The following is a 23,807-nucleotide window of genomic DNA, read 5'->3' as shown; positions in this document are numbered from 1 at the left end:
CACACACAAGCTGTGAGGCAGTGTGCATGTGACGAGTGAGGGGTCTCCAGGATGGCATAAGACATGCTACAGCACTTAGAGACCTTCCATGGCATCAGGGCCCTTGGTACCAGGGGTACCAGTTACAAGGGACTTATCTGAGTGCCAGGGCTGTGCCAATTGTGGAAGCAAAGGTACAGTTTAGGGAAAGAACACTGGTGCTGGGGCCTGGTTAGCAGGGTCCCAGCACACTTTGAATCAAAACTTAGCATCAGCAAAGGCAAAAAGCTATGGGGTAACCATGCCAAGGAGGCATTTCCTTACAACACACGAATGGGAGATTCACTTTTAGGTACTTCAAAAGTACTTTCAAAAGTGGGGATCACCAGAAATAGACTTATGTGCAACAAGCGAAAACGCAAAATGCCAAAACTTTGCATCCAGACAAGGGCAATGCTCTATGGATCAACTGGTCAGGGATATTTGCTTATGCTTTTCCCCCTCTCCCACTGCTTCCCTTTCTGGTCAACAAACTGCAGACATCTCTCACCATGATAATCATAGTCCCAACGTGAGCACGTCAACATTGGTACACCACACTTCTAGACCTGTCGATAGTACCTCACTCCAAACTTCCAAACAGGCTGGATTTGTTAATACAAAACAAAGGTCAAACCAGGCATCCAAAGCTCAGTGCTCTCAACTTAGCAATTTTGCTCCTGAAGTCATAGAATTTGGATACCTAAAACTTCCATTAGAATGTATGGAAGTACTCAAGCACGCAAATAAACCTACCACTAGACAATTTTATGCTAACAAATAGAAAAGATTTGTTTAGTACTGTCAATCTAAAAATACTGATCCACTTACAGCATCAATGCAAGATATTGTATGCTATCTACTTCATTTACAGAAATCAAATCTTTCTTTCTCATCCATTAAAATCCATCTTACTGCAATATCAGCATACTTGCAGACTATTCAACACACCTCTCTATTCAGAGTTCCAGTTATAAAAGCCTTCAAGGAAGGATTAAAACGTATTATTCCACCTAGAACGCCAACTGTTCCTAATTGGAATCTAAATATCGTACTCACCAGACTCATGGATCCACCTTTTGAACCCATGCATTCTTCTGAGATTCAATTGTTGACATGGACGGTCACCTTCCTAGTAGCTATTACTTAATTGCGAAAAGTTAGTGAAATACAAGCATTCACTCTTGAAGAACCTTTTTTCCAAGTGCACAAACATAAAGTGGTATCACCTTCTCACATAAACCAAACAGTGGAATTGCCAGTCTTCTTTCCACAGCCAGACTCAGTTGCAGAAAGAGCCCTTCATACTCTTGACCTCAAAAGAGCTCTAATGTACTATGTAGATAGAACTAAAGAATTTAGAAAAGCAAAACAACTTTTTGTCGCCTTTCAACAACCACATAAAGGCAGTCCTATCTCTAAACAAAGATTAGCTAGATGGATAGTTAAATGTATAAAAACATGTTACATTAAGGCAAAAAGACAACTTTTGATCACACCTTAAGCACATTCCACCAGAAAGAAAGGTTCATCTATGGCATTCTTAGAAAACATGCCAATGGCAGATGTATGTAAAGCTGCCACATGGTCTACTCCACATACATTTACAAAGCATTACTTTGTGGATGTATTTTCAAAGCAACAGGCCAATGTTGGTCGAGCTGTCCTAAAAACATTATTTCAAACAACTTCAACTCCTACAGGCTAGCCAAAGCTTCTTTTGGGGAGAGCAACTGCTTTTTAGTCTATGCATACCATGTGTATTTGCAGCTACACATGCCATCAAACGGAAAATGTCACTTACCCAGTGTACATCTGTTCGTAGCATGTAGTGCTGCAGATTCACATGCACCCACCTTCCACCCCGGAAGCCTGTAGTCGTTGCAGTTTCTTACTTGTATATATGTATATACATTTACATTTGCATGGACATCTTATTTACTTAACACTTTTATAGCTATAGCTGTAGCTGCTGAATTTCTGTGGTTTTGTGTGTAAAATCCAAATCGAGCTATAACATCCTTGTAACCTTTGTTTTTTTCCAGTTAATTTCTGTTCTTTTATGCCTTTTCCTAACTGTAATGTCCCTGTAACCTTGGGTGTAGGAGGGTGTGTATGTGTGTGTGTGGTGGGTGTGAGTTTGTGTACGGCTCGCTGTGTGGGTCTGTGAGGAGTGGCTGTGTGTGAATAGATGTGGGAGTGGCTGTGTGTGTGAATAGATGTGGGAGTGGCTGTGTGTGTGAATAGATGTGGGAGTGGCTGTGTGTGTGAATAGGTGTGGGAGTGGCTGTGTGTGTGTGAATAGGTGTGGGAGTGGCTGTGTGTGTGAGTGGTTTTGTGGCTGTTTGAATAGTTGTCTGGGTGTGTGAGTGGCTGTGTGGGTCTATCCGTGTGTAAGTGGCTGCATGGGTGTGTAAGTGGCTGTGTGAGTGCTGTGTGGGTCTGTCAGTGATTGTGAGTGGCTGTATGGGTGTGTAAGTGTGTGTGTGTTGGGTGTGTGGGTCTGTGACTGAGGGTTTCCAAAAAAGTACTGGAATGTATGTGTTTTTTAATTGGGCACTTGATCCGCAGATTAACCCGAATCCCTGTCCAGGTAGATCCATGGATCTTTATGTGCTTAAATTTCTTGCCCATGAGTGGTCCCTCACAGACCTCTCCCTTTGTCCTATGTAATCAAGATACCTCTACCATGACCCCTTCTATCACTTTTCAATTTTATTCTCCCCTCAGGAAACAGTCCCAGTGAACATAACGCCAGCTTCAGCCTTCCTCTCAGGTTGCGGCCAGCCAATCACAGAATTGCCGTTGGGGCATAAATCCACCCCAAATCTGCCGGTGATCCATGGCAGATCCGCATCCCTAGCTATCTGTATTTGTTTTTCCTTTAATAACTCCAAAACTACGGAACAGATTTGCACGAAATTAAAAAAAGCACTCTTTCTGGACCAAGATCTAGCTTTCTGCCAGATTTGGTGGAAATGTGTAGAGCAGTTCAGGCTGTAGTTGTGAACTGTTTTCTCTGAAACTCTCTCCTGTGCCAGGCAGGAAACTATGTATTTTGCAACATGAATCCTGTTCTGGATTCACATGCTGTGTGTTCCTCTATTTAGTGGTTTGCGCAGAAATTGCCCCACCACTCTTCTTGGGCGTAGTCAACCACAATTCGGTGGTATGACCATCCCCTGGAGCATTTACCTTCTTGAGAAAATTCCACAAAATATTCAAAGCATATAATAGGTTTTTTGGTCAATAGCATTAAAGATGTACTTTTTTGCCGGATCAACCAGCAGAGATGTACTTTTGTGCGGGATCAACCAGCTTTCAGTACCCAAACTCTGATGGTCAACAACAGCATTTCTGTTAAGTATTATATTTTTGCAATATTTTAAATGCAGATGGGTTTATATTAAACTGTTGGTCTAATAGCTTAGTAGCTAATTTCGTTTTTGAAAAAAACAAAGTTATTTTTCCCCTTCTTCCTAGAGCATATCATTCATAAATTTACTGTTGTGTTAACCTAACCCACACTGTTCTGTTTATTTCAGTGCCTTTGCACAGTACAATCTTGACCAGTTCACTCCTGTAAAACTCGAAGGCTACGATGACCAGGTATGCACACATTTTAAAGTATGTATTGTGCATTTTTCCCAGGAGAAGACGGTGAAAAGGTGATTTAAAAAAAAAAAAATTTTTAAACTACTGTTCTACTGGGAGCTATTTGTAATCATACTATTCAAACCATGATCTTAGAAACTTTTTTTCTAATTTTAATATCAGCGATTGTGACTGTTGCTAGGATTAAAATATAACAATAAAATGTATGCCAGAACCTGTAAGAGTTGCAGCCCTTCTAAGTGGAAAAAGTGATAATGACGTTTCCATTAGCTTTTCGGAACACCCAGCTAATAATAATAAAACAATTTTTAAAAAGTTGTGTGCTGTGTTTAATTTTTTTAAAAAAAAGTCTTCCTGTGCAGTTAATTCACTGCAGTTCCTAGGAACATTTTTTGAGACCGTTTTGCAGTATTGCATTGTATATCACCTTTTCGGACCTTATAGGATGATGATTTATTTGTTTTTATATTTTTGTACCATTAATGAAAGGCTACTACTACTTGCTCGTAATTATTGACATGAGTGAATCCATCTTACAGTGTAAAGGTATTAATATCCTTCTCACGAAAGTGTCCTTGTCACTGCTCAGATGTGCATACATGGGGACACATGAGAATGACATCTGACAATTAATGCAAAGGTTATTGGAGCTTTCTCTTTTACAGGATTCTTATATAGCAATGTTTAGGGATAGCCTTTTTATTAGGGATAGCCTTTTCATCCTTGGTCAGGTGTTCTAGAGTGAGCAAGAGACACTTTTAGAAAGTAAAATGTAGCAAAGTGGGCAAGCAGTCTGAAAGGCAAAGGCTTGGCTACGGTTGCACTTCCCTTTTTGCTACTTCTCCTTTGCTCACTGCAGTCTCGACTCCCAATCCGCCTCCCCATCTGACACCATCCCATCCCCTACTTTAAGGACTGTCGCATGAGAACACGAGAGGGCCTGGGCTTAATAGCGGTTTTAGTGCCCAGCAAATGGTTGGAGGAGTAAAATACAAAAGCACTCTGTCCACTTTGTCGAATGGCACCTGTTAAGAGTCACTCCCACTTATGGCAACAATAGATCTCTTCTCTGAGTGCAGGCAAATGGGAAATAAGCTGGACAAGAGCTACTTGAGTTTAATATATTGCACACACTAATATAACATTGTTAGTGAAATATCTAAGGTTATACAATCAGCTAGCCATGGAGCACGTACTGCTAACAAATAAAATTTGTGTTTTGATAGTAGTATGCCAATAATAAAATGTTCTGCAACTGTTTTTGTTTTATCTAATGCTTTTATGTTTCATGTGGAAACGCCTTACTGCAGGTTTTTGGTGGTTACTAATGGATACTTGATTTTCAGAATGCATTCAGTTTTTGTTTCCATCCAAAAGCCTCGCAAGCTATAAGTCACAATTTACTTGATTACGGGGTGGTAGTGGATATTTACTTATTGTGCCATGGCAGTGGAAGAGCAGAACTTAGCAGATTTGTTTATTTGCCGTGCCCCAATAATTGTTTTTTTTTTTTTTTTTTTTTTTTTTTTTTTTTTTAAGACTGCTCATTGAAATTAAAGGAAGGATATTTTATCTGTTAACAGAATTATCACATAAATATGTATAAGGAAATATTTTCTTTTTGACAGGTATTAATAACTGAACATGGAGAACTTGGCAGTGGGAAATTTTTGGATCCAAAAAACAAGATTTCATTCAAGTTTGATCACTTGAGGAAGGAGGCTAGTGACCCAAGACCGCATGAAGCTGAAAATGCAATTGAGTCGTGGAGAAATGCAGTTGATACTGCTATGAGATCCTATGTAAAGGATCATTATCCAAATGGTGTCTGCACTGTAAGCATATACACGTATCTCATATATATACTCACTTTGTTTATGTACTGAGCAGGTCCTTCTCTGTAAATTATCCAGGATGTTGTTTGTTTATTCTTTTATATTTGTATTATCTTTCAAGTTTGTTCTAGGGAAACATTGACTAGAAAACTCAATAAATGTACAAATATGGAATTCATGTGGATTGGGCTATAAATGGGATGAAAACAGCAGGTGTCTCTAAAAGGTAACGGATGTAGAGGTAGAGAGAGCGTAAGAGGAAACCGAGATCTTCCCGAATAGAATATTTTACTGTTCTCCTTTATATCATTGCCATGATGAGACTTTAAGTAAGGAGAACCTGCAGGGTGGATCATAGTAGAGACCTCTGGTGACTACAAATATGAGGAAGATATAGTTGGTCTTCACAGGCCTGTCTGGTTATTATGGGGCTACAGGGGTGTGGAATTTATTAAAATATCTACTTGTCCAGGGGACAGGTTGCTTCTCAAATCTACTTGTCCTGTAAAAAGATCTACTTGTCCCTTTGGTGCCATGTAGTGTGGCGACAAATTATGGCAGCAATTAATAGCCTCTCTGATTATGCCAGGGCTACTACCAGAGTAGGGCTTGAATACTTGGAGTTTCAATCCCTACTGTAGCAATTTCCTTATTTTGCCACCTTTCTGCAGATCTGCATACTGGGGCTGGAGGAAGCAGTAAGCAATAGCTTCAGGGCTGGAATGCCTTTGAGTCTGCAAACCTACTAACCTGCATGTTTTAAAGATTTTTACCAGCTTCTCTCTAATATTTTTCCATAATAAGAAAGGTTGGACATTTACTCCTGACAATGGCAGAATTAGAACTTCTTCCAGGGTTGGGAAGAAAGTGGCTGGAAGGAAAATGAACTTGCAAATGCTCAATAGATTTTCACATGAGCAAATCTACACATCGTATTTACCCATGCTAAAATACAGTTCACAAATATTTTATAGGGGTACGACATATACCATGGGTGCACTTTTGTGACTTTCTTTAAGAATTTGGGGCCACATGTAGGTAGGTTCAGATTTGTGACCTGCAAATTGCGAGTCGCAAATCCGAATGTAGGATGGTGTCCTTGACACCATCTGTGATTCGCAAGGGCTTTGCAAATGCCCACCTCATGAATAATCATGAGGTGGGTCGCAATTTGCGACCCCCTCGCGAATGGTGGCCTGCTGGAGACAGCAGACCACCATGTCTGTGACTGCTTTTCAATAAAGCAGTTTTTTTTTGTTTTTTTTTGTAATGCAGCCCGTTTTCCTTAAAGGAAAACGAGATGCATAACAAAAACGAAAAATGAAACGTTTTCGTTTCATTTTTTCAGAGCAGGCAGTGGTCCGCAGGACCAGGACCACTGCCTGCTCTCAAAAAAATGTTTACAGTGACATTCACAATGGGGAAGGGGTCCCATGGGGATCCCTTCCCTTTTGCGAAAGTGTTAGCACCCATTTGAAATGGGTGCAAACTGCGATTGGTTTGCGCCCGCGTTCGCGGTCACAAAACAATCCTACATTGCACTGCGAGTTGCAATTAGGAAGGGAACACCCCTTACTAATTGCGAGTCGCAAACCCCGTTTTGTGATTCGGTAACCAGGTTACTGAATCGCAAAACTGGGATTGTGCATCGCAATGTGCTTTTTGCATGTCGCAAACAGCGAAAGTCGCTGTTTGCGACATGCAAAAAGCTACCTACATGTGGGTCTTGGTCCCTAATTAGGTCTGGTGTTAACAAAGACATTTTGTTTTTATTAAACTTCTATTTCTCTCTCTTTCGGCTGGCTTTACTGTGAGTGATCGCATTCTGCTCTTCCACAAGGAGCATATTGCCACACAAAGTCGTTTTGTTCAGTGTCAGGAACTACAGTGGCAATCAGTGACGTAACGAAACTGGAGGGTGCCCCTTTGCAAAGAACATGGACGAGCCCCCTCTCCAGACTCACTCAGGGCAGGTGCTGTGCTGGAGGGGCCCCCTGGAGGGCGGCTGCGGGGCCTTTGTTATGCCGCTGGTGGCAACGTGTGCTTTAAGAGTTCAAAAACTTTTTGGGGGGGGTTTTGCTAATGTTTGTTTCAATGTTGAGGGCCTGGTAGCTCCCACAACAATAAAGTGTTACAAAAGCCATGTCAAAACAAGACACGCATTGATGAAACTAAAAGACTTATAAAAATATGTTAGATCAGTTGGCTTTGTCAGTGTTTGTTTATTTTCATGCTTCCCATAATCGTGTTGAAAATGGTTACACTGATTTTCCATTAGAAATATTTTTTGGAAATACTAGCATGCATCAACACATTTTACTAAATGACACTTCATTTGCATATAATCAGAGAGCATTCTGGGAGCATTATACTTAGCCTAAACTTTTCAAACATGTGTGTACCTGTGTTTTTTTTTTTTTGTACTGGAACCAAAGTCAGTAGTGAAGTGTGACCTTAAAACATTTATTTACAGCACTCACCCTAATAATGAAGGCTTTCAAATAATGAACCATAAATACAAGTTCGAACAGCATTATCTTTTGGAAACACATTACCTCAACTGCAGAGAATTCCACTCTCTGTAAACAGGCAGCCAAAGGGTTTGTGCTGCAGGGGGTTGGGCCTACTTGTCCCAAGGACAAAGTAAACATAAAAACTTGTTGCCCTTGACCCCAAACAAGATGCGTCGTTCCAATGGTCCTGTCACATATTATGTACCTCTTCCATTAGGGATCAGATATTGAATTTGTGTGTGGTTTTGTAGGATGACACAGGTTACACTCACTTCTCCGTTTTGAATGACCTGAAGTCTTCTGGTCAGTTGCATGGTGATTCCAGTGTAAAGAGCATTTACATAGTTCAGTCAGCTGGTGATGAGTGCTTGAGTGCGGATTGTCAGGTGTTTATTGGAAGCCAACTGAACACTATCTTCAGGAGTTTGAGGGTGTAGAAGCAGGTGGAGATGACCGTGCTGACCTGGTTAGACATCAGGATTTATTTGTCAGTCACAATCCCTAGATTTCTTGCTGTGTTTGACAGTGAGGGAATTGGCCTAAGTACTGAGGGCCACCAGGCTGATGACCAGAGGGTGGTCTTGTTGGAGAAGAGTTTCAGGCAGTTGGTCTCATCAAGGTTTGACTTTTGACATGAGTTTCCTGAACTTCTATTGGGCATTTGAGTTGTGGCCGGAGAGAGGAGAGGATAAGCTGTATCTCCTCTTTGTACGAAATGTTGAGTCCATGGGATGAGACTATGCTAGCAAGCAGGCCATGTAGACTTTGCATAGCATCTGTCCGAGGGAGGAGCATGGGGGGTGGGGGGCCTGATGATCAGGTTGAAAGCACAGAACAAGTACGGGGCCAGGTTTACATATTGGGTATGTCCTGAGAGGAAGGAGCAGATCCAGCTGAGAGTGGGCCCTCTTAGTCCAGTGTTGTGCAGGCATTGAACGAGGAATGGGGTAAGAGATGACGTCGATAGTGACTGAAAAGCATAATTGGATGAGTGCTGTTGTGTCTCCTTTGTCCATGATTAGACAAATGTGTGCTAGCTTGTCTGTGGCTTGCTCTGTGCTGCCGGGTGGATCTGAGTGGTGCAAGGGTTTCTGCACAGGAGGCAATCTAGGTGTTATAGTTTCGGATGCAGTCGGCAAGTTCGTCGTGGGAATCGATGTCTTTGAGACAGGTTTAGACTTCCTCAGGGACCTTGTTACATTTGTGTCAGGAGATTTTGTTGAGCGTGGTTGTGTGTTGATAGAGTAGATGTAAACTTAAGTGGGCAAGGGCATGGTTAGTCCAAGTGAGGGAGATGTTTTGTCTACTGGTGATGTCTGCGAAGTTGGTGAAGACTGGGTCAAGGAGGAGGCTGGCCATGTGGGTGAGTTGGCTTACTTGTCGGATGAGTTCCATTATGCAGGTCTTAAGTCAAGGACATTGAGAAGGATGAATGAGCTAAAGTCCAGCTCCAGCGGGTCGACGAGGCAGCCCTTTTATACTATCTCTTATCAAGGGTTGGAATTTCTGACATACGTTCAGGAATTCCTGATGTAGATTATTTGCATCAAGGTGTTTGTCCCAGACATATCGTGATGATCTTATAAGGTCCATGGTCGTTGGTTCAAACTACACTGTTTTGACTATTCATCTGTATTTGCTCTTATTTGACCTGCACATTGTGATACGACTTGTCCCAGACTGATGTTGCATCAAGTGTTTTATCTGTGTCAGTGTCTGAATAACTTGTCACTTTCACAGTTTTTGAAAAGATAAGGACAGATGAAATCGGTGACAGTGGCAGACATGACAATGGAGACTCTGTTTGTCCAACCACAATGAGAGCCGCAAGTGCTTGAGCCATTCTAGGCAGATATGACAGGGCTTTATAGGATTCCATGCAACAATTTATTGATCATTTCTCATGAGACAAACAAGAAGATTTCCAAGAAATCCTCAATGAGGGGTTACTCGTCTTCAGCCAAATTATTAGTGCTGCAGCTAATTCCTCTCTCCTTGCAGTACATGAATACTGCCACTGGATTGCTCTCCAGAAGCATTCTTGACTTTGCCCTACTTCACTTAAACCAGAGGCTCAACATAGAATTTTAAATCTACCATTCTCTGGTACTACCCTACTCAGAAGCCACACTGATGACGAGATGGCAAGGATAAAGACAGAAATTGAGACATCGAAGGCCATTGGCCAGGAAAGATTCAAAGAACAACAAAGACTTTTCTGTCCCTACCAACGACGGTACTATACTCAGAGGGTTCAAACCCTTCAGTGGAGACGCCAACAAACCGCCACTCAACAACGCCCTTACCACAAGTACCAAAGAAAACAGACTAGGGGTAGATCCACCCATTAGTCAACTTGAGGTGGAAAGCACCCATCTGCATCAAAACCCTGAGTCGTTACTTCCCCCTCTTCTGTTACCCACTCTGTTTGGGGGGGGGGGGGAATATTCTCTCATTTGGCAGAGTGGCAAGACATAACAAAAGAAGCCTGGGTTCTGAATACTGTACAAAATGGATATTGTCTCAGGTTCCCCAGTCCTTCACTGTCTATCCCTCAGAAGCCGCCCAGTTTTCAAATCCCACTGCTACGGTCGGAGGTCAATGTCCTCTTACAGAAACAAGCAGTGGAACCTGTTCCTCACCATCAGCTAGGAGTAGGCATTTATTCCAGGTACTTTCTGGCGAAAAAGAAAGACAAGAACGAATTCAGACCTATTCTTGACCTCAAATCAGCCAGCAAGTGGATTCAGCGAGAAAAGTTCCAGATGCTCTAATTGTGGATACACCAAATGTATCCCCAATTACACCAGAGGGGTTGGCTCTGTTCCATTGACCTTTAAGACAAATACTTTCATATTCCAATTGCCAGAAAGCACCGCAAGTTCTTGAGGTTTGTAGTTGGACAAGATCACTACCAGTACAAAGTCCTTCCATTTGGTCTGAAGTCAGCACCCAGAACCTTTTCAAAGTGCATGGCAGTGGTGGCTGCCGATCTGTGGAGGCACAACATTTTTTCTAACCCTACCTAGATGACTGGCTGAAAAAGGCATCAATGTCTCAAGAAGCTCAACTTCACTACACTGGGCTTGCAGTCTCTTTCAAAGATTAGGCCTCCAGGTCAACCTCAGAAAGTCAACTTCAGCACTGGTTCAAATCTTACACCTCCTGGGAGCTTCCATCTATACAATACAGGAAAGAGTGTATCCTTTGGAGGAGAGGTATATATCAATCTGTCAGAAATGTCACTCTCTCATGACTGCCTGATTTCCAACAGTGAGTAAAATATTCCCTCTCCTCGGCTCGATAGCATCGTGCTTCTTCCTCACACCGAAAGAACGTATCCACATGCGACCCCCTAGAAGAATGTCTTGAGGACCAATGGGACCAGCTGACGGGCAGTTGTGATGACAGGATAGTGCAGTCTCGTCATGCAAAGCTTTCCTTGAAATGTTGATGCTCCCCAAAGAACCTACTTCGAGGGATGGCATTTCATCAGGAGGTTCCTCCTCAAACAATAGTAATGGACACCTCACTGCTAGGCTGGGGGGCTCACATGGACCATCTCTAGATCCAGGGCAAGTGGTCAGAGAGAGAGTCAACATACCATATCAACCTCGTGGAGTCCATCTAGCGCTAAAAGCATTTCACCCATCGTTCAGATCTAACTCTCTGCTTGTCGAGATGGACAAGATGACCACCATGTACTACCTCAACAAGCAGGGAGGGACGAGGTCCAGGCCTCTGTCACACAAAGCCCAAGCAGTCTGGAAATGTCTTATAGCCAGGGATCTAACAATCGTTGTAACTCACCTTCCAGCTGTACAAAATACACTGGTAGACTCAGCAAGATTCTGCAAGAAAGCCACAAGTGAATCTTGCACGAAAACATCATTCATTACATATTTCATCTGTGGGGCTCACCTTCCATCAACCTGTTTGCCACCACAGAAAACACAAAATGCCAAAACCTCACCTTGAGGTACTTCCAGCCAAGGATGCTGGGAAATGCCCTATGGATTGACTGGTCCAGCACATTTCTTTGTGCCTTTCCACCAATTCCCCTGATCCTAGTAGTCCTTATCAAATTGTCCCACTAGAGTGCCAGGATGATCTTAACAACTCTGAAGTGGCCACGCCAGTGGTGGTTCACAGACCTTATTCACGGTCCTTCAGTCCACATCTCAGACTACCATGCAGGACAGATCTGCTTACGAAGTTTGGAGGTCAGATGGTACACCACAGTCTCTCCTCCTTGAATTTGGCGGCATGGCTTCTGAGCTAGTGCAATACAGGCACTTGAATCTGTTGCAAGACTGCATGGACATCCTCAAAGAGGGTAAGCGGCCTTCCACTCTTTCCACTTAGGTCTTCATATGAGAGAGATTCTGCATCTGGCGTTCCTCCAAGAACGTGGACCCCACTTCTTGCCAGGAGGGGGTCATTCTGCCATACTTATTCCATATGGCAAAATCTGGCTTGCAGTTCTTTTCTATAAAGGTTCACCTGACAGCCCTTACTGCCTACAGAAAATGTCCCTCACAAACCTCTTTTTACAAAAACCCAGTTAATAAGGATTGTCTAGAAGGTTTGAAAAAGTTTTTTCCCCTCCCACTAGGCACCCTTCCATGGGAGCTTAACATTGTACTCTTATCTTATGCAGGATCCCTGTGAACCTATTCACAAAGCCTCCCTGCAACACCTCTCTTGGAAGATAGCTTTCCTTGTAGCAATAACATCAGCTTGCAGGGTTAGCGAGATCCAAGCATTTTGTTATCACGAATCATACACAGTCTTCCATTGTAGCAAAGTGGTTGAGAACACCCCCCAAAATTCCTCCCTAAGGTTATTTTGGACTTTTACGTTAACCAGACCATATCTCTCCTGACATTCTTTAAGAACCCTTCTACTCCAGTGGAAATATTTCTCCATTCCCTGGATGTGAGGAGAGTTCTGAAGTTCTAAACAGGACACGTGACATCCACAGGTAGAACCAACTGTTTATTAACTACGGTCCGGTCCATACAGGCTTGGCTATTTCTAAATAGTCCATTTCCTGATGGATAGTCTCTTGCATCCTGTTGTGTTATCCAAAGGCTAACAAGACTCTACCAGCTAAGTCTAAAGCACACTCTACAAGAGGTAAAGTGGCTACTGCTGCATTATTGAGAAATATCGCTATCCCTGATATTTGCCAGGCAGCTGTTCATGCATTTATCTAACATTACTACCTGAATTAGGAATCGGTTTGCTTGAAATTACTTTCCCTGGCTCTCCACCACCTTAAGTTGGGAGGGGCTTACTACTCTGTTCTGTGCTTTTGACTATAAATGGAAATTACTTATGAGAGAAGGAATAGTTTCTTACCTGTAACTCCAGTTCTCGTGTAGTGGGAGATTCCATTCTAGTCATAAGCTACCCTCCCCGGTAGAGTGGACAAAGTTTCACTAGAAGACTGATGTTCAATGGCATGTGTAGCTGTAGATACACATGCTTTGCATAAGTCCGCCATCTAGTGTTGGGCTTGGAGTGTTACAAGTTTTTTTTTTCTTCAAAGAAGCTTTTTCGAGTCACAAGATCAAGTGACTCCTCCTCTTGGTAATAGTGCACATGGGCATCGAGTCCTTTGTTAGATTGTTTTCTTTCTGCCGTCGGGTTCAGGCGTGTTTCTCTCAATCCGGTGAATCTCGATTTGGAAATTCATAACTTAATCTAATCTTTATGCAGTATCCTCAGTAATGTTTTCAATCACGTTTCCATCTATACTCGATCAGATTAAGACCGTCAGGTTGGTTTTTTCTTGCCTTTACAGGACTCCGTTTTGATTCTGTCCTAGGTGTCACGCAAAATTTCTGTACACCGATCAGCACTCGTTGTGCAATCTGTCTATCTCCAGACCATCAAGGAGACAATTGCGACACCTGTAGATCTTTTAGATCCAAGAAGACTCTTCGAGACCGTAGAGCTTTTCTTCCCAAGATGGTGTTCAAACCAACAGAAGACACACTGGACGTCTTCGGTGAAGAACATGCCCAAGAAGAGGTTCGGTATGGGGCAGTCTTTTCTGTCCAAGACTCCGACTGCGAAGAATATTCTGATGACGACAGCCACCATGTGCCTGCGGCGCAGTACGTGAGTACAACTGCCTCATCGCACCACACAAATATTAAAAAGACTCCAGCACTGGTCGTTGATCCTCCACTGCCGTCAGGCCATGGTTGGATTCGAAAACAAAGTCCGGATTACAAACCTTCGGGTTCAGCACCGAGATTTAAGACTAAGGTGCACTTGGCTTTGACCAAACAGACTCCCACACCAATCTATGAGTCGAGCCGAAAATCTGAAAAAACAACTTTGGAGCCAAAAAGATCAGCCGAAAAGGACTACACCGCCTTTGGAGCCGACACTTTTGGTTCAACCAAAGCAAAAAAAATTCAGAGTCGAAAGCTATGGGTAGTGAAGAAACTACTTCTACCCAGGAGTCCTTACACATTCAACACATTTTAGAGGTGATGGATGCCAAACGAAGAACAATGCTTATTCAGAAGGACACAGGAACAATAATTGCCTCCCCTCCAATGTCTTTTAAAAGGAAACTGACTTTTAAAGACACTTCAAAAGATGCACCTCCGTCAGAGAAGGTCTTCAAGCACAAACAGGGAGAGGCTTCAGCACAGAAACAGTCTTCACCACCACATTCTCCTGTTCCTCCTGCCACACCACGTCCACCATCATCACAATTGGAACATGAGGCACAATTATCACCACGTACATCCTCAATTTCACCACATTGGGATAATTTTAGTGATGTTCAACAGGACACAGTTAGGGACACATATGACTCTGATCCCATTTTACCAAATAACCCTCAGTTATATCCTGCCAGACCCCCACCACCAGAGGACATTACAGCATATAATGAAGTAGTAGCAAGAGCTACAGCATACCATAATGTGCAAATGCACACTGACCACATTGAGCAGGATTTTCTGTTTGACACACTGGCTTCAACACATAAGCAATATGAATGTCTTCCTATGCTCCCAGGCATGCTCAGACATGCTTCTGATATTTTTCAAGAGCCTGTTAAAGCTAGGATTATCACTCCTAGAGTGGACAAGAAATATAAACCAGCACCCTCAAACCCTGTGTTTATAAGAGCTCAACTACCTCCTGATTCCATTGTAGTTGGTGGAGCAAGAAAAAGGGCCAACAGTCAGTCCACAGGAGATGCCCCTCTTCCTGATAAGGAAAGCAGGAAAATAGATTCAGGTGGGAAAAGGGTGGCCTCACAAGCTGCAAATCACTGGAGGATAGCCAATTCACAAGCTCTTTTGGCTAGATATGACAGAGCACACTGGGACGAAATGGAAGAGCTACTACAATACCTTCTCCAGAACACCCAAAAAGAGGACAGCAAATAGTTAACGAAGGGGAAGCAATATCTAACAATGCTATTAGATCTGGTATGGATGCAGATGTTACAGCAGCTAGATCAGTTAACAGCAGTGTGCTTATTAGCATACATGCCTGGTTGATGTTCAGGTTTCAAACCTGAGGTACAACAGGCAGTTTTAAACATGCCCTTTTGATAAGCAGCACTTATTTGGCCCTGAAGTCGACACAGTAATAGACAAACTTAAAGCAGATTCGGAAACAGCTAAGGCCATGGGGGCTTTGTATACCACACCCACCAGGGGTAATTTTCGTAGACCACAATTTAGAGGGGGTTTCAAACCATAGGCTATGGAAACGGCAACCACCCATCAAAAACAATCCTCACAATTCTACACTAGAGGATCATTTAGAGGCTCCTATAGAGGATCTAACAGTAGAGGAAGAGGTAAACCCTCTATATCCAGAGGTTCCTCACAATTAAACAAATAGTGAGTTTCTCACCATCCCCACAGAGCACACATCTGTTCTATCCACAATGGCACAGCATCACTACAGATGAATGGGTTCTGTCAATTATCCAACATGTTTACTGTCTGGAACTCACTTCCACTCCACCAATCATTCCACCTCGTTCACACAAACTAAATCAGGAGCATCTCATTCTGTTAAAACAAGAAGTACTAACACTTCTACTTAAAGCTCAACAAGGGAAAGGAGTGTATTCTCTATACTTCCTTATACCAAAAAAGGATGGTACTCTCAACCCAATTCTGGATCTCGGGCCTCTCAATCAGTACATCCTCTCAGAGCATTTCCTGATGATTTCTCTTCAGGATGTCGCTCCCCTATTACAAAAACAGGATTACCTGACAGCATTAGATCTTAAAGATGCTTATTTCCACATTCCCATACATCCGGCAAATTGCAACTACCTAAGATTTGTGATATAGGCAAGCATTACCATTTCAAAGTGCTACCCTTTTGAGTACCAAGATCACCAAGGGTAGTCACCAAATGCCTAGCAATGGTTGCAGCTTATCTCAGGAGGCAACATCTACATGTCTTTCCCTATCTGGACGACTGGCTCATAAAAGCCAGCACCATTCAAACCTGTCAACAGCACACACAATACACAATCTATACCCTACGCAGTCTAGGGTTCACAATTACCAAAAATCTAATCTCCAACCAGCGCAAATACAACTGTATCTGAGAGCAATTCCGAACACTCAATCAGGATTAGCGTACCTAAACCAACAGAGAATTCAAGCTTTCGACAATCTCATATTGCAGCTACAATACAATCAAACTTACTCAGTAAGGTTTATCATAAAACTATTGGGAATGATGGCATTTTGTGTAGCAATAGTACCCAATGCACGTCTAAACATGAGACCCCTACTAGAGTGTCTCTCTCAACAATGGTCTCAGGCACAGGGTCAACTTCACGACCTAGTGTTGTTGGACCGCCAAACTTACAACTCTCTGCAATGGTGGAATCACACCAACTTATCAAAAGGGCGGCCATTTCAGGACCATGTGCCACAGACCATAATCCTCACGGATGCATCAATCATAGGTTGGGGAGCCCATCTCAACAATCTTACTGTACAGGGAGAATGGGACTCCGTCCAACAAACTTGCCACATAAACCACTTGGAATTGCTTGCAGTGTTCTTAGCACTTAAAGCATTCCAAACACATATCACACACAAAACAGTGTTAATAAGAACGGACAACATGACAACAATGTATTATCTGCAAAAACAGGGTTGAGGGGGCACACTCATCACAGTTGTCCCTTCTTGCACAAACAATTTGGAAATGGTTAATTCATAATCTCATTCAACTACTAACAGAGTATATCCCAGGGAGACAGGACCAACTAGCGGACTTCCTAAACAGGACGTAGCAACAAATACGCAAATGGGAGATTCACCCACAAGTAATTCAACGGTACTTTCACATGTGGGGAATACCAAACATGGACCTTTTTGCAAAAAGTGAAAATTCAAAATGCCTAGACTTCACATCTAGGTACCCACACCATCTATCCAAGGTCAATGCTTTATGGATCAATTGGTCAGGGATATTTGCTTACACTTTTCACCCCTTGTAAAGAAATGGCTCCCTGTTGCAGTTACCCCCCACTTTTTGCCTGATACTGATGCTGACTTGACTGAGAAGTGTGCTGGGACCCTGCTAACCAGGCCCCAGCACCAGTGTTCCTTCACCTAAAATGTACCATTGTATCCACAATTGGCACACCCTGGCATTCAGATAAGTCCCTTGTAACTGGTACTTCTAGTACCAAGGGCCCTGATGCCAAGGAAGGTCTCAAAGGGCTGCAGCATGTCTTATGCCACCCTAGAGACCCCTCACTCAGCACAGACACACTGCTTACAAGCCTGTGTGTGCTAGTGAGAACAAAATGAGTAAGTCGACATGGCACTCCCCTCAGGGTGCCATGCCAGCCTCTCACTGCCTATGCAGTATAGGTAAGACACCCCTCTAGCAGGCCTTACAGCCCTAAGGCAGGGTGCACTATACCATAGGTGAGGGTACCAGTGCATGAGCATGGTACCCCTACAGTGTCTAAACAAAACCTTAGACATTGTAAGTGCAGGGTAGCCATAAGAGTATATGGTCTGGGAGTCTGTCAAACACGAACTCCACAGCACCATAATGGCTACACTGAAAACTGGGAAGTTTGGTATCAAACTTCTCAGCACAATAAATGCACACTGATGCCAGTGTACATTTTATTGTAAAATACACCACAGAGGGCACCTTAGAGGTGCCCCCTGAAACTTAACCGACTGTCTGTGTAGGCTGACTAGTTCCAGCAGCCTGCCACACCAGAGACATGTTGCTGGCCCCATGGGGAGAGTGCCTTTGTCACTCTGAGGCCAGTAACAAAGCCTGCACTGGGTGGAGATGCTAACACCTCCCCCAGGCAGGAGCTGTAACACCTGGCGGTGAGCCTCAAAGGCTCACCCCTTTGTCACAGCCCAGCAGGGCACTCCAGCTTAGTGGAGTTGCCCGCCCCCTCCGGCCACGGCCCCCACTTTTGGCGGCAAGGCTGGAGGGAACAAAGAAAGCAACAAGGAGGAGTCCCTGGCCAGTCAGGACAGCCCCTAAGGTGTCCTGAGCTGAGGTGACTCTGACTTTTAGAAATCCTCCATCTTGCAGATGGAGGATTCCCCCAATAGGGTTAGGATTGTGACCCCCTCCCCTTGGGAGGAGGCACAAAGAGGGTGTACCCACCCTCAGGGCTAGTAGCCATTGGCTACTAACCCCCCAGACCTAAACACGCCCTTAAATTTAGTATTTAAGGGCTACCCTGAACCCTAGAAAATTAGATTCCTGCAACTACAAGAAGAAGGACTGCCTAGCTGAAAACCCCTGCAGAGGAAGACCAGAAGACGACAACTGCCTTGGCTCCAGAAACTCACCGGCCTGTCTCCTGCCTTCCAAAGATCCTGCTCCAGCGACGCCTTCCAAAGGGACCAGCGACCTCGACATCCTCTGAGGACTGCCCCTGCTTCGAAAAGACAAGAAACTCCCGAGGACAGCGGACCTGCTCCAAGAAAAGCTGCAACTTTGTTTCCAGCAGCTTTAAAGAACCCTGCAAGCTCCCCGCAAGAAGCGTGAGACTTGCAACACTGCACCCGGCGACCCCGACTCGGCTGGTGGCGATCCAACACCTCAGGAGGGACCCCAGGACTACTCTAAGACTGTGAGTACAAAAACCTGTCCCCCCTGAGCCCCCACAGCGCCGCCTGCAGAGGGAATCCCGAGGCTTCCCCTGACCGCGACTCTTTGAATCCAAAGTCCCGACGCCTGGGAGAGACCCTGCACCCGCAGCCCCCAGGACCTGAAGGACCGGACTTTCACTGGAGAAGTGACCCCCAGGAGTCCCTCTCCCTTGCCCAAGTGGAGGTTTCCCCGAGGAACCCCCCCCTTGCCTGCCTGCAGCGCTGAAGAGATCCCTAGATCTCCCATTGACTTCCATTACAAACCCGACGCTTGTTTCTACACTGCACCCGGCCGCCCCCGCGCTGCTGAGGGTGAAATTTCTGTGTGGACTTGTGTCCCCCCCGGTGCCCTACAAAACCCCCCTGGTCTGCCCTCCGAAGACGCGGGTACTTACCTGCAAGCAGACCGGAACCGGGGCACCCCCTTCTCTCCATTCTAGCCTATGTGTTTTGGGCACCACTTTGAACTCTGCACCTGACCGGCCCTGAGCTGCTGGTGTGGTGACTTTGGGGTTGCTCTGAACCCCCAACGGTGGGCTACCTTGGACCAAGAACTGAACCCTGTAAGTGTCTTACTTACCTGGTAAAACTAACAAAAACTTACCTCCCCCAGGAACTGTGAAAATTGCACTAAGTGTCCACTTTTGAAATAGCTATTTGTGAATAACTTGAAAAGTATACATGCAATTGAAATGATTCAAAGTTCCTAATGTACTTACCTGCAATACCTTTCAAACAAGATATTACATGTTAAATTTGAACCTGTGGTTCTTAAAATAAACTAAGAAAAGATATTTTTCTATGCAAAACCGATTGGCTGGATTTGTCTCTGAGTGTGTGTACCTCATTTATTGTCTATGTGTATGTACAACAAATGCTTAACACTACTCCTTGGATAAGCCTACTGCTCGACCACACTACCACAAAATAGAGCATTAGTATTATCTATTTTTACCACTATTTTACCTCTAAGGGGAACCCTTGGACTCTGTGCATGCTATTCCTTACTTTGAAATAGCACATACAGAGCCAACTTCCTACATTGGTGGATCAGCGGTGGGGTACAAGACTTTGCATTTGCTGGACTACTCAGCCAATACCTGATCACACGACAAATTCCAAAATTGTCATTAGAAATTGATTTTTGCAATTTGAAAAGTTTTCTAAATTCTTAAAAGACCTGCTAGGGCCTTGTGTTAGATCCTGTTTAGCATTTCTTTTAGAGTTTAAAAGTTTGTAAAAGTTTGAATTAGATTCTAGAACCAGTTGTAGATTCTTAAAAACTATTCCAACTTTTAGAAGCAAAATGTCTAGCACAGATGTGACTGTGGTGGAACTCGACACCACACCTTACCTCCATCTTAAGATGAGGGAGCTAAGGTCACTCTGTAAAATAAAGAAAATAACAATGGGCCCCAAACCTACCAAAATACAGCCCCAGGAGCTTTTGGCAGAGTTTGAAAAGGCCAACCCCTCTGAGGGTGGCAACTCAGAGGAAGAGGATAGTGACTTGGAGGACAATTCCCCCCTACCAGTCCTATCTAGGGAGAACAGGGTCCCTCAAACCCTGACTCCTAAAATAATAGTCAGAGATGCTGGTTCCCTCACAGGAGAGACCAACACCTCTGAAATCACTGAGGATAGCCCCAGTGAAGAGGACATCCAGTTAGCCAGGATGGCCAAAAGATTGGCTTTGGAAAGACAGATCCTAGCCATAGAAAGGGAAAGACAAGAGATGGGCCTAGGACCCATCAATGGTGGCAGCAATATAAATAGGGTCAGAGATTCTCCTGACATGTTAAAAATCCCCAAAGGGATTGTGACAAAATATGAAGATGGTGATGACATCACCAAGTGGTTCACAGCTTTTGAGAGGGCTTGTGTAACCAGAAAAGTGAACAGATCTCACTGGGGTGCTCTCCTTTGGGAAATGTTCACTGGAAAGTGTAGGGATAGACTCCTCACACTCTCTGGAAAAGATGCAGAATCTTATGACCTCATGAAGGGTACCCTGATTGAGGGCTTTGGATTCTCCACTGAGGAGTATAGAATTAGATTCAGGGGGGCTCAAAAATCCTCGAGCCAGACCTGGGTTGATTTTGTAGACTACTCAGTAAAAACACTAGATGGTTGGTTAACTGGAAATGAAGTGTGTGACTATGTTGGGCTTTATAATTTGTTTATGAAAGAACACATTTTAAGTAACTGCTTCAATGAAAAGTTGCATCAGTATCTGGTAGACCTAGGTCCAATTTCTCCCCAAGAATTGGGAAAGAAGGCAGACCACTGGGTCAAGACTAGGGTAACCAAAACTTCCACTGGGGGTGACCAAAAGAAAGGGGTTACAAAAACTCCCCAGGAGAAAGTGGGTGACACTAGAAACAAAGAAAAAGAGTCCTCTGTAGGCCCCCAAAAACCAGAACAGGTGGGTGGGCCCCAAGACACAACCCAAAACAAAGGTGGGTACCAGGGTAAGAACTGGGATGCCACTAAGGCATGGTGCCACAACTGTAAACAGTCTGGGCACCACACCAAGGACTCTTCTTGTCCCAAAAACAAACCCCAGAACAAAATTCCAGGGGTAACCAGTGTAGCCATGGGAGATGACTCCTCAGATGAGGAGGTCTTCCTAGCCTTCAACTGGAAACAGGGCCCAACAGGTGAGTTGGAGATTCCAGAGGGAAGTAGACACTTCCACCACCTACTGGTGAATGGAATCCCAACCACTGCCCTGAGAGACACTTGTGCCAGTCACACTATTGTGCATGACAGGCTGGTGCTCTCAAACCAGTACATCCCAGGTGAGACTGCCAGGGTAAGAGTTAGCCTAGACAGGGTCACTAAGAGGCCTGTGGCTTTAGTGCCCATAGAAGTGGGTGGCACTCTTAGCTGGAGAAGGGTAGTAGTCAGTACAGACCTCCCCCTTGATTGTCTCCTTGGAAATGACTACCCAGAGGTTAGTCAGAGCCCAAGAGAGAAACTGGTCCAGTGCCAGTCCTCTCCCAAGGATTCTGGAAGTCCTGCCTCTGCAGTAAATGCAAGCAGGCCCCAGAAGAAGAAGAAAAGAAAACAGAGTAGGAAGGGTGGACAACCTTTAGCCAAGGTTACAGCAAGCCAAGGAGATTTTGCTCCAGTAGGGGAGAACTCCAAAAATGGCCCTGATAAAGTCCAACCTGACCCACAAGAAGTCCTGGCTAGTCAGGCAACTGTTAAACCTGAGTGGGTGGCTCCTCAGCTAACAGAAGAAAGAGTGGAAGAAGGGTGTTTACTACAAGATGTGGTAACCCCCCACTCTAATACAGCAGACAGGCAACCTGAACCCAAAGAAGCCTGTAACTTAGCCCCTTCCCTTTTAGGTGAAGAGCTAAAGGTGTGGTTCTGGGCACTGACAGCTGTCAGTGGCCTCTGCTGGGTGTTAGCCTTTATGGCTGCACTATCCTTAGCATGGTGGTCTGACCCCATGCCAAATAGCAAGTTAGGCCCCCTGACCCTATTGGTCATGGTGGGGTTACTCCAGCTCTGGGTAACCTCTCTGGGTAAGCTAGGGGTAACCCTGGCCAAGATAAGGTTAGCAGAGGTGGATACCTCTAAGACCAAAATAGAAAGAATGGGTGGAGACATTGAAGAGGCAGACAAGAGGCAATTCAGACTAGGTCCTATCACTGTGGAAGTGGGTCAGTTCCCCAAAGGGAATGACCTGAACAGAAGGATGTAAGGCAGAGTAGGCCCTGCAACTAACCAGCCTATTTCTCCTACTCTTCCTCGCCTGACAGACTAGGAAGACTCTCCCAGCTTGGGCTGAGTCTCCTGGCCTGTGGGCTGGGGGGGGCTTGTGTAAAGAAATGGCTCCCTGTTGCAGTTACCCCCCACTTTTTGCCTGATACTGATGCTGACTTGACTGAGAAGTGTGCTGGGACCCTGCTAACCAGGCCCCAGCACCAGTGTTCCTTCACCTAAAATGTACCATTGTATCCACAATTGGCACACCCTGGCATTCAGATAAGTCCCTTGTAACTGGTACTTCTAGTACCAAGGGCCCTGATGCCAAGGAAGGTCTCTAAGGGCTGCAGCATGTCTTATGCCACCCTAGAGACCCCTCACTCAGCACAGACACACTGCTTACAAGCCTGTGTGTGCTAGTGAGAACAAAATGAGTAAGTCGACATGGCACTCCCCTCAGGGTGCCATGCCAGCCTCTCACTGCCTATGCAGTATAGGTAAGACACCCCTCTAGCAGGCCTTACAGCCCTAAGGCAGGGTGCACTATACCATAGGTGAGGGTACCAGTGCATGAGCATGGTACCCCTACAGTGTCTAAACAAAACCTTAGACATTGTAAGTGCAGGGTAGCCATAAGAGTATATGGTCTGGGAGTCTGTCAAACACGAACTCCACAGCACCATAATGGCTACACTGAAAACTGGGAAGTTTGGTATCAAACTTCTCAGCACAATAAATGCACACTGATGCCAGTGTACATTTTATTGTAAAATACACCACAGAGGGCACCTTAGAGGTGCCCCCTGAAACTTAACCGACTGTCTGTGTAGGCTGACTAGTTCCAGCAGCCTGCCACACCAGAGACATGTTGCTGGCCCCATGGGGAGAGTGCCTTTGTCACTCTGAGGCCAGTAACAAAGCCTGCACTGGGTGGAGATGCTAACACCTCCCCC

General features: G+C 44.5%; 1 protein-coding gene across 1 annotated transcript in view; it reads left to right on the top strand.

The window, feature by feature from the left end:
- The window catches only part of CAPZA2 (capping actin protein of muscle Z-line subunit alpha 2), a 260,949-nt gene that overhangs the window by 92,117 nt on the left and 145,025 nt on the right, over positions 1 to 23,807 (top strand). Inside the window, exons 4-5 of the mRNA XM_069228921.1 lie at positions 3,564 to 3,627; positions 5,262 to 5,468. Coding sequence (XP_069085022.1) covers positions 3,564 to 3,627; positions 5,262 to 5,468 — 271 coding nt within the window. The remainder of the gene's footprint in view (positions 1 to 3,563; positions 3,628 to 5,261; positions 5,469 to 23,807) is intronic.

The sequence above is a fragment of the Pleurodeles waltl genome, chromosome 4_1 (assembly GCF_031143425.1).
Source record: "Pleurodeles waltl isolate 20211129_DDA chromosome 4_1, aPleWal1.hap1.20221129, whole genome shotgun sequence".
Taxonomy (NCBI): Eukaryota; Metazoa; Chordata; class Amphibia; order Caudata; family Salamandridae; genus Pleurodeles; species Pleurodeles waltl.
Note: the sequence above shows the minus strand (reverse complement) of the source record. Positions and strands in the feature narration are given on the sequence as shown.